This window comes from Acromyrmex echinatior, chromosome 1, assembly GCF_024713525.1.
Source record: "Acromyrmex echinatior isolate Ae372 chromosome 1, ASM2471352v2, whole genome shotgun sequence".
Classification (NCBI taxonomy): Eukaryota; Metazoa; Arthropoda; class Insecta; order Hymenoptera; family Formicidae; genus Acromyrmex; species Acromyrmex echinatior.
The window spans coordinates 23291624-23309246 of NC_141852.1; the positions used below are offsets into that span (position 1 = coordinate 23291624).

The 17623-nt window shown below is 30.5% G+C and overlaps 4 protein-coding genes across 5 annotated transcripts; 2 read left to right on the forward strand and 2 right to left on the reverse strand.

Moving 5' to 3' along the window:
* Positions 1-854: 854 nt before the first annotated feature.
* LOC105152210 (DNA repair protein Ku80) lies at positions 855-5689 on the reverse strand. The gene is made up of 13 exons (XM_011066345.2): positions 5604-5689; positions 5250-5360; positions 4548-4771; positions 4319-4444; positions 4097-4175; positions 3646-3783; positions 3379-3562; positions 3169-3302; positions 2373-2516; positions 2167-2309; positions 1419-1664; positions 1191-1329; positions 855-1087 (listed from the first exon to the last, which is right to left on the reverse strand). The coding sequence occupies exons 1-13, from the start codon at positions 5619-5621 to the stop codon at positions 1076-1078; spliced, it is 1698 nt and encodes a 565-aa protein (XP_011064647.1). The 5' UTR covers positions 5622-5689; the 3' UTR covers positions 855-1075.
* A 208-nt stretch (positions 5690-5897) lies between these two features.
* Positions 5898-8567, forward strand: LOC105152209 (alpha-2-macroglobulin receptor-associated protein). The gene is made up of 7 exons (XM_011066344.2): positions 5898-6159; positions 6415-6556; positions 6643-6813; positions 6901-7008; positions 7185-7296; positions 7493-7649; positions 7836-8567. The coding sequence occupies exons 1-7, from the start codon at positions 5950-5952 to the stop codon at positions 8037-8039; spliced, it is 1104 nt and encodes a 367-aa protein (XP_011064646.1). The 5' UTR covers positions 5898-5949; the 3' UTR covers positions 8040-8567.
* Positions 8423-10818, reverse strand: beta4GalT7 (beta-1,4-galactosyltransferase 7). Its single transcript, XM_011066347.2, has 5 exons — positions 9908-10818; positions 9613-9824; positions 9308-9531; positions 8976-9122; positions 8423-8840 (listed from the first exon to the last, which is right to left on the reverse strand). Exons 1-5 carry the CDS (start codon positions 10008-10010, stop codon positions 8546-8548), a joined length of 981 nt encoding a protein of 326 aa, XP_011064649.1. The 5' UTR covers positions 10011-10818; the 3' UTR covers positions 8423-8545.
* A 499-nt stretch (positions 10819-11317) lies between these two features.
* Positions 11318-17228, forward strand: Tsf2 (transferrin 2). Of its 2 annotated transcripts, XM_011066349.2 has the most exons (10): positions 11318-11572; positions 12046-12458; positions 12553-12670; positions 13072-13251; positions 13326-13945; positions 14027-14191; positions 14552-14640; positions 14724-15064; positions 15305-15871; positions 17011-17228. In XM_011066349.2, the coding sequence occupies exons 1-10, from the start codon at positions 11509-11511 to the stop codon at positions 17016-17018; spliced, it is 2565 nt and encodes an 854-aa protein (XP_011064651.1). In that variant the 5' UTR covers positions 11318-11508; the 3' UTR covers positions 17019-17228. The 2 variants fall into 2 exon arrangements, with proteins under 2 accessions (XP_011064651.1, XP_011064650.1); XM_011066348.2 differs by lacking the exon at positions 17011-17228 and having other exon boundaries at positions 11370-11572; positions 15305-16432.
* Positions 17229-17623: the final 395 nt, after the last annotated feature.

Consider the following 17623-nt stretch of genomic DNA (forward strand, 5'->3'; position numbering starts at 1 on the left):
ATTTTTGTAATAAAACCTTTATATTTCCTTAATTTTTATATACAAAACAACTTGGATAAATAGTCTGGTCTGTTGATATCAATCAAGTTTCTATTATTAACAATACCTCGTTTTAAAAAATAATTCCAATAATTAAATATTTCCTGAAACAAGCTGCGTTAACGGCACAATCCCATCATGAAATCATATCGCATTCAAGGCTTTGTATTGTCTTGATTCGCTGCTGAGTACAGGATGCTTCAAATGCGAGAATCATCGGGGAATCGCGCGTTTCATGGGTAATCAGCCTTACCTCTGCCGTACCAGATCTTTTTCCTTTTATAGATACGGCATGAAATGCCACGCATCATCTTCGCGAATCGAATCGATGAGATAATTTAAGAGCCATGTAAATCAAAAGGGTACATTATAAAAATTAATCTACAAATTTAATTATACGTTTTACTTAACATTGTCGTGAATTTCAATGGACGTTCATGCGCAAACGGACATATAATATTCATTAATATACAAAAATCTAAAATTTCTTTTTTTCAAACTTAATATTAATTACCAAACCACCACTGTTTTCCTTTTGGATGAAAGTTATGTTATGAAATATTGATAAAAATCTTCACTTTTTTAGAATATTATATTGCTTGTATTCAGTAAATCTTTGATCAATTATTAAGCATAGTATAATGTTCAGATGCTAACGGATTTTTGGTAAGTCGAGGATAAAAGGTAGGCGTTACGTGGGTGAGTGACCTCGACTTTTCCCTATTCGTTATCGTATACGAATACGAAACATATTCGTTAACGATAATGTCATCGTTACTCTTGACAGGAGAAAATATACTGAAGAATAAGAACAATTCTAGAAAAAAGAAATTCTATATATTTCTCACTGCAATATTAATATTACACTCTTTTATTGTTTATTAAATCTAAAATGCATTTCATTTAATTCAATATGTATTTCAAAAATATATTATTAAATGGTTTCTAAATCGTTGATTATAGTGTGTATAAAGACGTGATCCAAGAAGTATAGTATTGTAACGTAATTGCCAAAATAATTACTGCCAGCAGTTTTCTATATATCAGCCTGTAAGAATATTTGTATCTTTAAAGAAGTTTGTTGGATATAAAAAATCATATATTCAAAATTTCATAAAGCATTTACATAGTATGAGAGTTTATGTACTTACAATATCATCAAAATCGAAACTGCACAAATCAGAGATATCGTCTATATCATTGTTGCCAGTGGCTCTTTGCTCTTCTTTAAATGTCATAGGCGCATCATCATTAACATCAGATTGTTTATTATCATCCTCTATTTTACGCCTAAAAATGTACATTTATCAAATCGAATAATTTTAGTGTTAATTCATTTCGAGAAAATTTTTTAATTTGATTCAAATGAATATGCTCACTTCCTAAACGGCTTCTTTTTCTCTAAGAAAAACAAGTTTTTGATTCTTTCGGTCACTGGTTTGCATTTTGCTTTTATGAATTCGGGTTGCTCTAGAAGATTCAATAGATCGTCGGCGATAGGCGGCAACGGTTTATCTGGATTAAGCGCACGAACTGTTAATACATCCCACATGTGTTGCGTTCCAGGATCTGGCATATATCCCGGTAAATATTTCTCACTACTACTGATTGTATCATCATCGGCACTGATATAAAAATTCAATAGATAATGAACAATATTGTATAAATATTGCAAAAAATATAATATGATAACTTTGTTCTTTCTAATTTATTGGATACCTTCGATAAATTTTTTTTTTAGAATTTTTCAGATTTTCTGTATAATTTTAAAATTTTTTAGAAAATTTCTAAAATCACTTATACGAATTAAAATAATTTTCTGAAGTGTTCTGGGAAAGTCTACATACATACATATCTTTTTTCTATAATTCTTCATTATATAAATTTTGAAATATTCTAAGATTTTTAAGATTTCTTATTCTATAATTTCTAAAGAAAACTTATAAAATCTGAAAAAATTTTAATCAATAAATTTTAAATAATAAATTTTTTTAGAAATTTTCACAAAATGTAACAAATTCTTAAGAATATTATGGAAAATAATATAAGAAAATTTTTCACTGGAGATATTTTATATTTATGTTATATACATTATACATCATATTTATATTTATGTTATATACTTACGCATCGGGCAATTCTAAGGATCTTAACAGATCATCTATTGCGTTATCCTGCTCCTGCGACAGTTGGTTCGTCATGCCTTTCAATGGTTTCTGCGCTATTGCTCCATAATCTCGCTCAAATGGCAAACCAATTTCAATAAGACACTGTTATAAAAATTATCTGATTAGCATTAACAAAATAAGGAACAATGGAGAGAATATTCTTACCCATGGTTCATTCTCTACGTCAACACTTGGAAATAGTGCCACCATGTTAGCTTCGGTATTTGCTCTATAAACTTTCTCTACTATCGCGATAACATTTTTGTCAACCATAGCTTGCACTAGACTATAAAATGGCGCACTCGCTGCCTGTAAAAGAATTTCTTATTCATTTTTACTGTTACATCATTGAATGTGAGGCTATTATACAGAGTTCAAAAAAGGTGGTACCATATTTTAGGAATATGTAGTACTCGTGAAAACAAACCGAAAAATCTTAATAAACAATACTTCAAAATCATTTATTCCCAAGTTATAAAGCATTTTCTATTGTAATGAATAATCCATTCATTTCGAGTATGTAAACATATTTACACAACTGTTCATTCTCCACGAGCTTCTAAGCTCGTTACTTGTTGATAACAGTTTTCAATTCTCTGTTCAGTGAATGTCAATTTATCTACGAATGCCCGTGTATCATTAACAGTATCTAGTTTTGACATATAAAATTATACCGTTGTCAACAAATCTGAGATAAACCTAGAATCTTTAACCGTGTTCGATTTTCAAAAAGAAAAAATGTATTGATGTATTGAAATAAACGAAGGGCACATTGAATATCTGCTGTAATTAAATTTATTTTTTGCTTTATAACTCGGAAAAAATAGTTTTTAGAGTTCTGCTTATTAAGACTTTTCAGTTTGTTTTCACGAATCTACAATTCCTAAAATTTGGTACCTTTTTTGAACACTGTATAATAGCCGTATTTACATCTTGTACATAACAGAAGAATCCTATTTACCTCGTTAGCAGGTACAATAACGTAAGAACCATCCGACAGCCAATATTCCATAGCAACATTTTCTCTCTTTGTAAAACCGTGAATCTTATAACTTTTTTCATTGTTTTTGGGAGTCATGGCTTTCTTAGCTTCATCTATAATTGACACGTACACATGAGTCATCAGAACTTATATATAGAACATTTTTATTATAAAATTAACAAAAGTTACCCGAAACAGGAATAGCCTTGCCACCGTATACATAACCACGGATAATATCTTCTTCTGTGTGAATAGTTCTATTGTTGTCCATCCATTGTACGACATTCTTAATTGGCACTTCTTTATCGGGTGTATTGGACATACTTGTCTTACCCATCAATACCATTTCCGGTAACTTCACCTCACTCGGCATCTTATAACGTAAATAATACGTAAAATATATATATATATACGCAAAAGAGATATAATAATGTTTTATGTATATTAGAACTTTACTTTAGAAATTCCTGCGATCGGTATGCATAATTCGCCCAATTCCATCAGGCAACGCCACGGAAGCGGTTTAGTAGATGGCCGTTTGTAGAAGCGCACATCTGACATCGCATGTTCAAATGTGAGATACTGACCATTAATCTGTAAAAAAAATATATATATATATATGCATATATTAGGTGTTGGAATTAATTCGTAGCATTTTTAATGAAAGAATGTTATTTATTTCACATGAGCATTAAAAAATACATTAATGAAAGTACTTCCCATCACTTGTAAAACGCTACGAATTAATTCCAACACCTAATATATAAAATATAGTAATATAATAAATAAATATACATATATACATATTTATTAGATCATTATTACATTTTATATAATTAGATGCAAAATTTATAATCTATTGTAATTTAATGATCACACATAATGTCCACACATTTGTCTAAATTACCTGTTGTAGAACATTCATAAGTAGTGCTTCACTGGGTGTTTGAGAATCTTCATCTATTTCATGTAATGCTCTTTCTCCACTATAATATATCAAATTTTTTATTCTATTTTATATTTTTATTCTAACTTCATGCATAACATTAATCTAAGCTTCATCTGTTATTACTATTACTAATATTAACAATATAATTAAAATAATGCTATATTACAGTATAGTCAATACATTGCTATGAGTGAAACTGCTTCTGAATTTAATATCTCTATTATATCCTCTGCCTGAAACATATCAACAACATTTTCCTCTTCATTGAAAGAAGACAACAGGATTATTTTCCTCTCACATTTATCTCTGCAATAAGAAACATAGTAAATATAATATATAATATTAATAAAATAATTAATAAAATAATATAATTAAAATTTAACATTACGCTATATTTAAATACACTTACACGCATTCGTGTTTAATATATTCGACTGCAGCATAAATTGCATCCATCCAAGAACAAGTCTGATTTGTGGGTTGCAATTTCTCGATGCTTTTTATCAAATTCCAATTTCCAATTTGCATGTTACATAGTTCCTGTGCATTATCTAATCCTGTAATACTGTCGCTTGTACTACTATCTGAGCCCATCAATATCACTCCCATTTCATCCTTAGGACGTAGAAATATCTGCGCAGTATGCTCATAATTAACAGAAACTCAGATACGAGAGAATATTTTTCATTTGGTAACACAAGTTAGTACAAGTGCCATTCTATCTTTTAAATTTAGTCACTTGCATTACATTTAGATTAGTACATATTAAAATAGCATATTAAAAGTGATTATATATGAAATTAACAAAGTTAAATATATATAAAATTAAACATATAACATTTTAAATATTCAATATAATGATATTATCACATATTATTTACAAAATATACATATATTTCATTATTAAGACTGATCATATATATTACACCATTACATTTAGATTTTTATATAAAGTAGTTTTTTTAATGTAAATAACTTGGTATATAACTAATGCAACAACCAAATTCATTATTGTTTTTCACTGAATGTCAAGAAAGATAGAATGATGTTTGTGTCAACTTATGTCATTAAATGGAAACATCCTTTAATACTATGGCAAAAAGAAGCGTACCTTCTTTTGAATAATATGTCTAAGAATAAACTTCTCTTTGTCCAACAGCTGCGAATTACTCTGTGTCCCAGGTTGGACAATTCCAACATTCACCACAAAAGTTATACTCTCCTGTTGACATGAAAGACAAATGTTTGACAATTCAAGTAAATGTCAGAATATATTGTATAATTGTATATTGTATAATTTATCATACAATTTATAATACAATTTATTAAACAAAAATGCTCTTAAAAACACATATATTTTACACTCTGCGCTGTATTCTAGCGTGTAATTTTAAATCATCGTTTTGTCGAGCAAGAGTGTGTTTGTTAGACTCTTTAACAAATTTAAAAAATATTAAATTACAACCTTTAATTTTGGCGACATTTTATCGAAGACACTGGAAGACACTTGCAGACATTCGGGGTTTCCCGTGAGAATAAACTCTTTAATTCCTGAAACTTATGTTCAACGTATCAGGCGCGGGCAGCTTCATTCAAATTTCCAATCAATATTTCCAAATCAAAACGAACGTAACCTAACTTACGTGTCACCTGACTGACCTAAACGCGGCTTCTTTCTGGTATACGTCTATAAGTACGTACAGTGTGCAGTGTCAATTTCGTTTGACACGTTGCAACTTTGCACTTATTTGTATCATTTGTGAATCGTGTATCACGTGGTTCATGCAATCGTTAATGAATAAAACGCAAAAATGATCTTTCTGAACGCAAAATTCATTCTTTTAATAAATCTGGGTCTGTCGGTTCATACCAGTATAGGGGAGAATAAATACCACAAATACTCCGCTGAGGCAAATAAGGATAAATATGTAGATTCCTCGCAGTTCCCAACGTCTCTCAGAGACTTGGATTTGCCATTCAGGATGGCAAAATTGAATGTGCTTTGGGCTAAGGCCAAAAATGTGAGTAACGGATTGCACATAGAATCGCACATAGAATATAATTAAAAATATAATAAATATAATAAATAAGTAAATATACTTTCTAAAATTTAAAGTGAATCTGATGACTCTTAAAGACTGAAAATTGACCCATTTTTTTCAAGACTCAATTTTCACTCTTTAGAGTGAAATTCTATTCCAAAGAATTTAGAGTATAGATATTTTTTACATTTATACTCTCTTATTTCTAATTTTACATGTGAATATTTATTTCAGCGTCTAACTGATAGCAAGCTGCAATCGATCTTCAGCGATCTAAAGATTCATGACAAAGAAGAAATTGCCTACAAGCATTTCAGGTTTGCAGGAAAGGATTCTGATGGCTTGGAAGAGGCACATCTGAGACAAAAACTCATTGGTAACTTTTGTCATCCATTTACTTTTATCTCTATTGTTTTACTAAATCTTATTGTTTAGTTAATCTTCTGTAATTTTTTGTCAAAGGAATAATGAGCACATATGACCTATTGGAACATTTTGCTGATACTGAAGATCCAAAGTTACTTAAAACACATAAAGCGCTAAATGATGGTAGCAATTATGTTGCAAAGGATGTATTTAATGATATAAGACTGAACAAATTATGGGCTAAAGCTGAAATGGCTGGTTTTACCGGTGTTTTTTTAAATTACTGATATTACATCAATAGAAGTATCTTATAAGAAAATTTAATTTAAAATTATAATTCGGTTTTTATTTTAGATGAGGAACTTGAGACTTTAAAACAAGAGTTTCAACATCATCAAGAAAAAGTGGACGAATATATAAGTTTATTGAAAGAAGAGTTTAAAGATTCAAAAAAGTCTGAAAGTTAGTCTTTTACGTTCATATATAGTATATATTTAAATTAAAATGTTATTTTTATATTTTATATATATATATATATATATTTATATAGATATATCGATATAGATATACATATATATATATATATATATATATATATTAGACGATATATATATATATATATCGTCTAATATTTTTAGATATTTTACATCTTAAATCAGAAAGCTGGAACGAGTTGGAAGAACAGGAGGAATTATCAAACAATGTACCAGATCAAAAAATAAGTCAAATAGAGAAGGCAGATTTACTTCGGTATTATCATATGTTATAAAAGATATATGTATGTGTATATGTGTGTATGAACTAGTTTTTCAATTGATTCTATTTTTAAAAATAAAAATCAATATATTTAGACTCAAAATTTTAAAACAAATTAAATGATAAAGGCTACGAGTCAAAGCAGGATAAATGAACTTTAATATTAAAATAATTTCTCTTTTTTATTTAGAGATAAACATTTGGAGCTGAGAAACGGAATTGATCGTTTAGACAGACTCACTGCAAAAGGACCAAATTATAAAGAATTTATAGAACCTAAAGTACAAGGATTATGGAAGACTGCACTGGAAGCAAAATTCTCTCCTGAAGAATTAGCGTCTTTAAAGGTATATAATAATAACTATAATTTAATCTCATTTTTTCATACATATAGATAAGAATAATTATAAGCTATAATTATAGATGTTAAATGATAAATGTTCAGAAAGCCATTATCAAAATTTTTATAATTTAGATTGTTAATTGAATGCATTTCGATTATATTTACATCAAAATGAATTTATATTGCATAGGAGGAACTTTTACACTATGAATCAAGGTTACTTAAGCTACGACATTTACATGCAGAGGAAGCTTTGGAAGCAGCACAGAAAAAACAACTTCATGATTTAGAAAATTCAACTGCAGAACAACACATAAAGAAACATATTAGAACTGTACAAAAACTTCATATGGATCTAGAAACTAAAATCATGCAGAAGCATACGGAATTATAAAGAAATTATATAAGAAGCTATAAACCATTATTTAAAAAAATGCCAAAATACAAAAATGCAATCTAATTACCATATAACAGAAATAGATAATCATTTATCATGAAATAAATCGTGAAATAATCATCTATGGAAATGTTTATATTCAAATAATTTGTCAATTTACATTCTTAGTAACAATTTTTACTAAATAATTTTGATGATTTTCTAATGAAACTCTTTAATAGATTTATATAAAACATTTAATATATTATATATATTAATATATATATTATTAATTATTTATATATATGTATATATATATATATATATATATATATATATATATATATAAATAATTTGTACTATAAATAGAATTTTCTATATAAACAATGTATGAGAACGAATTGTAGGGAACTATTTTATTTGTATTTAAGTCGAATACATAAAAAAATGGAAGAATGTGAAGATTGTTTTTGAGTACATTTATAACATCTTCAACAATTAAATTACTAATTGTAAGATTATAATTACAATCCAGTTGCGAGTTTATTATTATTAGTTTTCTTTTTTTCTTTCGATTTCCCTTGATCCTTCGATCCGACTAGTTTCTCACATTCGCACCAAGGTGTACTTGATTTGTCACACAGCAGAGAGATATTAATAACTGTTAGGGAAGTATCTGATATAGTCATCTTGATTGTATCCAATATCTTATATGAGACATTATTTAAGCCAGTTTGTCGATCTCTTTTCCTAGTAATCTCTCGCTGATTATAACACTTCGTCATATCTCTCTTTCTATGATTTCTATCGTGTATATGCCTGTAATACAGATTTCACATTAACACTTGATAAAGTAGTGTTGCATGCAATGATAAGTGTTAACTTATATCTAATTTTATTTAATATCTTACGATGAATACAGAAATTAACAAAGTCTCATAAAATGAATCTGACCTAAATGTATTATGCGTTCCTGTTGATATATTCTGTGGACGACTGACGCTCAAGCCAGCCTCTTTCAGTCTAACATAAAATTCATCATCTTCGAGACCCCATCCCCAATATTTGTTGGACATTCCATTTACTTGTATGAAATGTTCCCTGCAAAAATGCATATTCAACAATAATGAACAACGTATTATCTCTTTGTGGTTTAATTTCACATTTATTATTACTAAGATTCAGCTTCAATTGTATTTGGCGCTTCTTTACTTATTTTATTTATTTATCTAGCGATCTAACTAATGTAACTTATATCATTGTTTATTATTACAATTTAAATATACCTTTTAATAAGTAATATACCACCAATAAAGGTAAAATAATGATATCGGGGATGCAAGTTTGGTGACGATATATGATGAGGTCCTGCACTTGGATATGCATACGATAACTGATCGTTCATAGGCAATAAATCTACATCGTGCATTGCAATATAATCAAACGCTTTCTCTGTTTCGAGAAAGCCTATGTTTATAAGGGATGCTCGATTGAATCTATATCTGTCCACCTGGGAAAAAAAAAATTAAATATAAAATATATATTCAAGTAGTATTTTAATTGCTTACAAGGTTTTCTAGAATTACAATACCTGATTTAATATAAATATATGATAATCTATATTTTGTTTGTCTAGGAATTTCTGTATATGTGGTACGAATATTAATAATTCTTCAAAGCGATCCCTAAATGGCACTAGTATGGCCAATTGATGTTCAGCTTTCTTTTTATGTCCATTGATATCATCAGTTATTTGCTTGAGATGTTGACTTGATTGAGCATTTGCTTCACACTTGCACTCATCTGAAATAATAAAGTCACATTTAAAAAAACCATTTTATTACAATATATTATAATATATTTTTCAATATGTTAATATAACTAACCGATACTGATGGGAGATATGCTAATTATACATGACGTGACGAAGGTGATCAAGATGCAAGCAAAGATATATTTAAATCTTGTGCTTTTCCAAATATTATCCATGCTAAATAATGTTTGCAGAAATTATCTCATATAAAATATAGATTGCAGGTATTAATAATTAATTGACAAAAAAATACTGCTTTAATGTTCCACTGATATCTATTAGTGACATATCTTCTTTCTTGGAAAAGAGAAGTTTTCTTCAGAAAGGAGAATTATTATTAGAAAATTTTAAGTGCTCAATCGTAGCGAAAAAAGGCAAGCCCAAAAACAATATAATTCACAATGTTATTCTTAAAATTACTTTTATAGTGGTGATTAATAATGCAATTGATAATCAAATAAATATTCTGACATAGAATTGTTGTGAAGTACTTCATGAGAAGCGGCATGTCTTTAAAAGGCCATCGACATCGCAAATCTTTCTCTTTTGACCGAGTTCGTGCACGAGCTGTCTGCTCAATGCTTCTTCATCAGAATACGAAGTGTCTTTCGTTGCACTATAGCTCGTATGACAAAATTGCTCTGTGAATGTCGTATTCGTGCAAAGTGCACACGTCTCTTGTGAACTTGCGAGCATCACGTAATGATCCGACTCGCGTATGCGACTCGTCGTGCATCGTCAATTTCTCTAGTTGTACTCTAGCGTTGCTCGCAGTAATCACAGCTCGAATTCATGTCTTTTTCAATCGTTCTGATCGTTCATGTTACTTTGTAGCAGAAACTCGCCGTCGCAACTTGACAGTTTCGATAATCTTGACAGATCACAATGCTCGCTGTCACTTTGCGCCGATGCTCCAACTTGCACCGTTGATGCTCGTGCATATTCCGCATTTTCCGGAATTCCATTGAGAGGGTCTGTTCGTTATGCCATATCGTATTTCCTGCACTTAAAATGGATAGATATACTATAAAGAACTTTGCAAATAATAAATATTAGATTCGTTCTTATAATTGAATTTTTTATGATATTTATTTCTTCCCTTCTTTCTCTTAAAAAAATTAGATAAAAAGGAAAATCCAAGATTTGTTCTTTTGTTGAGTTTCTTTTATACTTTTACTTTTTTTCTTTTTTTTTCCACTGTAATTATACTTTTCAAAACTAATTTTATTATTTTAAGTGCGAAAAAAAAGTTCAACCGAGATAAAAGAATAAATCTTACGATTAGATTTGTTTTTTATACCTTGTCCTCTTTCTCCTTTCTCTCGTTTATTCCACTTTAAGTGCAGAAAGTGTAACATGATAAATCTGCAAGAAACAAATTTATTTTTTAAGCTGTAGCTTTCATTGCTTTTTTACAATATGTTTCTCCTTCCTTTATCTTCTTTACATTTCTAATATGTACTAGAAAAAAATATGCTCTAGCTATAAAAAAAAAAATGCAAAGCGAGCGCAATTAAAATGAACAAACTCATAAGTCGAATCGTTCATTCTATCCTCCTTCAATGAATGGATTACGTCAATCGCGTTGTAGGGTTGGGTGTAGTTCGTTACGATTCGGCGGAGTAGTCATGTTAAGGGTGTTGTCCGTGTGTAATTAATTCGTTTAAACAAAAGATGTGGCTCCAATATTACACGTTATTACTGTTCTTGTGCTGTTTAGAGTTACATCAAATTTACGGTAATGCATTTTTTTTAGACATTGCAGAAGCTAAAGTAATTGATCGCATCGTAGTACACAGTCATACACTTCGCAATGCGCATCAAATTACGAATATTTAAAATAATCGAATACTCTAAAATAATCATGCTTATACATAGATTATAGATATATATATCAAATTAACGTATCTTCAATCTGATTGTTTTATGTTTCATTATGATACTTGCACCAACTTGCAATCTAACTTTATTTATAATATGGGGAGTATCTGAGATCTGTTCTTTACACTGGACTGCACTGAAAATCTTTCTATTTTATTTCATCAAACTTTAAGTATTTATATATCTATTTCATTTTAAATGCAAGTATATACTAGTTCAGCCACAAAGAACAGATCTATAGAATGTTGAAATGTAAAATGCGCTATGTCATATATTAACTGCTTGTTACTGTATTAATTAATTATAATTATTGTATGTATTAACTGATAGGCCAAAACATCAACAACACACTTACGTGGTGTACAGTCTCCGAAGGCGAGCAGAACAAATGTCAGGCCTTCTCCAGAGCGATTGATCGTGAAAGAGGATCTTTTGGCTATAATTATTTTTCGGTGCAATGCAAGCAAGCTTTCAACAAAGAAGAATGTATGTCCATGTTGGACCACGAGAAGGCTCAGATAACAACATTAGACGCTGGAGAGGTCTTTATAGCTGGACGATATCACAGTCTTGTACCAATAATGCAAGAAATATATGAAAGTGGCGTAAATTATCAATATGCTGTCGCAGTGATTAAAAAAGGCTCTCTGCCTGATGTACAGTCTTTGTCTGATCTCAGAGGGAAGAGGGGCTGTTTTGCTGGTGTTGGAACATTAGCGGGTTGGGTTATTCCCATTAATAGTGTGAGTAAAATTTAAAAATTATCCAAATGACACAAAGTATCCAAATGTAAAAATTTTTAATACACTTGTATACAATAAAATGTATTTTTATCAGCTTATGAAGAAAGGAGGAATGGAAGTTATTGACTGTAATAATCATGTAAAATCAACAATTAAATTCTTTGGGCCTAGTTGTGCAGTAAACTCATTAATTGATAAAAACAATCCAATTGGTAAGTTTAACATAAAACCAGAATCTGTTCTTTGTAATTGAATTAGTATACATTTATACTTAAAAAATTTTTTAAATATATACATATATAATATTAATATATGTATGTACATATGAGTGTGTGTGTGTGTGTGTGTGTGTATGTGTGTGTGAAGTTTAATGAAAATGAAATAAACCATTTCATGAATTTTTCAGTGTAGATTAACTTTAATCTTAATTAATTTTAATCTTTATCTTTTTCTAATTCTTAAAACTGGAAAAAGATAAACAGCAAGTTAAGATTAAAGTTAATCTACATTGATAGAGATGGATATTAATGCAGTCTAATGAAGCGATAAAGAATAGATTTAAAATATAGATACGTTTTCATTCTGCAGTTATAATCTAGGGATTCAATTGCAGGTGATAATTCTGATCACTTGTGTAGCCTGTGCATCGGAGAAATACCCGGCGGCAAATGTACAAACAAAGATCCTTACTCAGGATATGAGGGTGCTTTCCGCTGCTTGGTTGAAGCGGGTGAAATTGCCTTTTTGGTGCACACGACTGTAGACGAGATGACTTCGACGACATTCGACTTCAGTATGCAGCTCTATAAGTGAAATTTTCAGAAAATAAAATTCGAAGTATTCATTTTATAATTCTCGTTATTTTAGGTTCCGTGAAGAAAGAACAATTCGAACTACTATGTACAAGCGGTATTCGCAAGTCCATAGACGATTACAGTACTTGTAATTGGGGTATCGTACCGTCTCGCGCGATAGTCACATCTTCGGTGACGAACTTCGAGACTCGTCGAAGGTATCAACGATTTTTGGAAAAGACTGCTCGAATACTGCACAAGAATAAAAATGGCACAACGAATTTTAATCGTTTCGGCGATCAGGACAATTTCATGAACCGTCCAGGTTACGACAATAATCAACAAGATTTCGAGAATCGTCCAGGTTACGATAGCAATCAGAGAGATTTTGAAAACCGTCCGGGTTACAACAGATTTGATGAGGGTGACTATAATAGAGGCGGATTTAGAAATCCGAATGAATATGGCACAGACCATTGGAATCGTAGCAGATACGATCGAAGATTTGGCAGCGGTGACGGAAGAGGAGTAGATGGAGGATTAAACTCGTGGGAGAAGCCATTCAACGATACATTCAATTACTATAACAGAGAAGGAGAAAACATTGAATCAGCGAATGTGCAACCGATAGAAATATTTGAATTATATGAATCGGCACCTAGATACGGATTGCAGCATAATTTAATATTCTCTGTAAGTCTTAATATTCTCATGTTTTGTTTGTTTGTTATTCGTTTATGTAAAACTTATTTGTAATGCATGCCATTTTTCTAGGATTCCTCTCGTGATTTTGTACAACTGCCCGAAAAGGATCAAACATACACAGGGTATTTAGGACAATCTTTAGAACATATATTAGGAGTACATCATTGTCCCGTAAATCGGATGACGCTGTGCGTTACATCCGAGCCAGAAATGGAAAAATGCATAAAAATGAAGGTACAGTTTAGATTATATTACAATATCACATATTAAAATATATATTAAAATATCATTATACATTATTACAAACATTACATTATTTCAAACATTATTTAAACATTTTTAATTTTAATGTCTTTAATATTTTCCGCAATAAATGCTTTACAGGTTTTAAAATGTTAGTAGCATAAAATTTAGAGGACTTATTATTTCAATTTGATTGCGTTGCAACTCTGAAAAATAATCAGCGTGTAATCATATATTTTACATGAAATTTATTTAAATTAGATATAGATGTATTATTCCAATCTGTCTTTAAACATTGTAAGTAGCGCTTCTCTTATTTAATTAATTTAATTACCCTTATTGTGTTTGTAGATCGCCTTAAAAGCCCAGTTGTTGAAACCAGAATTAATTTGTCATAAAGGTCACAGTCAAATAAATTGTATGCAGTCGATAAGAAGCGGGTACGTAAAAAATATATTACATATAAACGTATATATATTTTGAAATGAAATTATATTTAATAGTTTTATTTTCTTTACGATAGAATTGCCGATGTAGCTGTATTAGATGCCAGTGATGTTTACACCGCTGGACTGCAATTCGAATTGATTCCGTTTATATCCGAAGTGTATAATTTGGGTACACCGGACTATTACGTTGTCGCCGTTGCAAAGGAGGAGGACGACAATACAGATCTGACATATCTAAAAAATAAGAACACTTGTCACACTGGAATCAACATGGCTGCAGGATGGGTTTATCCGATGGCGTATCTCATTTCTAACAAGTGGATCAGAGGATACGGTTGTGATTCCGTGCGTGCTGCTGCGGAATACTTTAGCAAATCCTGCGTGCCAGGCGCACTCAGTACTGAATATAATATAGGTAGCTGAAAAAAGTTCTAACATATCAAAATAAAAATTGTAACATCAAAAAATTTTAGCTAAAAATTTTTAATTAAAAGGTCTAAATGAAGAAAGTTGGTTTTTGTTCTAAGCTTGCAATTTAAAAATAAAATAAAATAAAATAAATTGATAAAAGTAGCAAATTCTTTCATATATAACAATTGCGTTTATAAATTTTTCTCATCTAATATTTGATTAATTAGTTATTTATTGTTTGTAGGTGTGCCTTATGATAACATGTGTGATTTATGCCACGGGGTGAGCTACCGGTATTGCCGAAGAGACGCTTCCGAGGATTACTTTGGTTATACAGGTGCTTTTAGATGTCTGGTAGAGGGAGGTGGTGACGTGTCCTTCGTGAAGCATACGACGGTCGCAGAGAACACCGACGGCAAGCGTAAAGAATTTTGGGCACGCAACACCTTCATAAAAGACTTTGAATTGCTTTGCCCAGATGGTACGCGTCGCCCAACAACAGATTATTTGAACTGCAATCTAGGCAAAGTCGCTGCCAATGCTATAGTTACACGCGGCGATTATTACGGCCATAACCAAACGCAGATCAACGCATATATCAATCTATTTATATACGCACAACAATTCTATGGCCGAAAGGAACCGGATGAATTCAGCTTCAGCATGTATTATAGCCGACCGCCTTACAGCGATCTCATTTTTCAAGATGCTACTCAGCAGTTGGTGGTAATCCCGTCGGACAAGCGGGAATACAGCACATACCTCGGGCCAGATTTTATGAGAGCCAGAAGAATCGTAGATTGTAACGCAGGTGCGTCAGTGATAAGTTACTCGTTGTTCGCTACAATAATTATGATTGCGTTCACTTTCGCATTTGGTAGATAAGTATAATGTCGATTTATAGATTGTGCTTGTACACGAATATTCGAACGAGAATTCATTGAGATCAAAGAATAGAAATCTGACAAACGAATCTGATATAGCACATTTTATCAATTGGCACAGCATGTATATTATAATTAGTAATCTAGTATATTTTAATGTTGCTACATATCGCTAATATTTTAAAAGATATATTCTAAATATTATTCAAATATTGTTTTATACATATTTTATATGTATATTTTTATAAAAGTACAAATGACTGAAAGACGGAGTTGAATATATAAATGTAAGCATAATTGCTGCCTTTGCATCCGTCCAATGAAGCAATATCTCTAAGCGCTGCCGTTGCATCCGTCCAAATATAAGAAACTTATCGATTTGGTAATTTTAGGGATCATTGTATTTAAAATAATTTGCTATACTTGTATGTAAGTATATTTTATACCGTCCACTAACATTTTTTGTAATAATAAATCTTTATAAGGTTTTCTATGTATTTTTACATTATTCCATTCGTTACTCAATAAAGTATCTTGAGTAGAAAAATCAATGGAGGAGACATGAAATGAGATAGAACTTGTTTACACATAAATCCAGATTTTATGAAAAGTATTGCTTGTTTCTCAAATGGCGAAACATCGGAAGTAGAATGCTGAATGACGCGCGATGACAGAAAAGATTGAAATTACAATTGAATAACGAACGAGAAAAGAGATCATTGCTTTGGCTGTCAAAAATTCACGCAAATCTTAAATTTGGATCAAAATTTATAAAGTTAACACGATTCTTAATCCGCCTCTAATAATTCGAATAACATAATTTTAATAAAAATCTCAACGTTGAATATTAAAGTTCTCTTATTAATCTGAAAACAGATTGTTTTTGCAAGAAAATAGTGCAGGATAAATCGATATGAATAGTGATACTCGGCCAATAAATACGTTTGAACGCAAAAATTTGGGAAAAGGAACTAATACGCAACTCGATAGGCGCAATAAGTCTCAAGTAGTATTCTTGTAAGATTAAAAATGTAGTAATATAATAAATTAAAATATATACATTCAGGTAACTGATGCTCACCAAATATTCGACAATCTGAATCAATCCAGCCAACAAAAGCAGAAATTAGATTCTAACTTAACATCAACATCTCATACCTCTTCTTCTACAAAATATACTAATGCTATAACAGGTGAAATCTTGTATAATTGATTGTAAATATAATTTTCATTTCTATTTATAATAAATCCACACATATATAAAGTAAATATAATATATAAAGTTGTTTTTTTACTCATATCTATATCAATAACTTGTCTCTTGGTCCTATGATTTTTTCCAATTGTTAACTGTATAAGTTCCAAATTTTCAGGTAAACACCAAGTCCATAAATTAGTGGATAGCAAGCAAGTTCCATTTCATCAATTTGACAAGAAGGCACTTCTTCTAGATACTTACGCTCGTATCGTTGCTAGCAATAACAGACGTTGTCCCAAGCGATTGCGTGAACTTGCTAAACCAAAGAGACAGGCTCGTAGCGATTTGAATGACTATGCTGCGAATTTCGATCTAAATTACGGTCATGTAACTAAAACTTATTGTACGGAAGACAAAAGCAAAAACTTAAAAGAATTAAAGAAGAAATAGTTTAGTTATCATAATAGATTGACTTAAATAA

What these genes read in the sequence shown, in the direction of transcription:
- LOC105152210 (XM_011066345.2), bottom strand. An exon ending in GCAGTTTCACTCATAGCAAT is followed by an intron (nt 4,176 to 4,318) that starts GTATTGACTATA and finishes GATATATTATAG; the next exon opens with TGGAGAAAGAGCATTACATG. An exon ending in CAAGGCTATTCCTGTTTCGG is followed by an intron (nt 3,303 to 3,378) that starts GTAACTTTTGTT and finishes TGTCAATTATAG; the next exon opens with ATGAAGCTAAGAAAGCCATG.
- LOC105152209 (XM_011066344.2), top strand. Translation starts at nt 5,950, where the DNA reads ATGATCTTTCTGAACGCAAAATTCATTCTTTTAATAAATCTGGGTCTG. An exon ending in TGAAATGGCTGGTTTTACCG is followed by an intron (nt 6,814 to 6,900) that starts GTGTTTTTTTAA and finishes TTTTTATTTTAG; the next exon opens with ATGAGGAACTTGAGACTTTA. An exon ending in AGATTCAAAAAAGTCTGAAA is followed by an intron (nt 7,009 to 7,184) that starts GTTAGTCTTTTA and finishes TAATATTTTTAG; the next exon opens with ATATTTTACATCTTAAATCA.
- beta4GalT7 (XM_011066347.2), bottom strand. Translation starts at nt 10,010, where the DNA reads ATGGATAATATTTGGAAAAGCACAAGATTTAAATATATCTTTGCTTGC. An exon ending in CATATCTCCCATCAGTATCG is followed by an intron (nt 9,825 to 9,907) that starts GTTAGTTATATT and finishes TTATTATTTCAG; the next exon opens with ATGAGTGCAAGTGTGAAGCA. An exon ending in GGTATATTACTTATTAAAAG is followed by an intron (nt 9,123 to 9,307) that starts GTATATTTAAAT and finishes GCATTTTTGCAG; the next exon opens with GGAACATTTCATACAAGTAA.
- Tsf2 (XM_011066348.2), top strand. Translation starts at nt 11,509, where the DNA reads ATGTGGCTCCAATATTACACGTTATTACTGTTCTTGTGCTGTTTAGAG. An exon ending in AGAGTTACATCAAATTTACG is followed by an intron (nt 11,573 to 12,045) that starts GTAATGCATTTT and finishes ATTAACTGATAG; the next exon opens with GCCAAAACATCAACAACACA. An exon ending in GGGTTATTCCCATTAATAGT is followed by an intron (nt 12,459 to 12,552) that starts GTGAGTAAAATT and finishes TATTTTTATCAG; the next exon opens with CTTATGAAGAAAGGAGGAAT.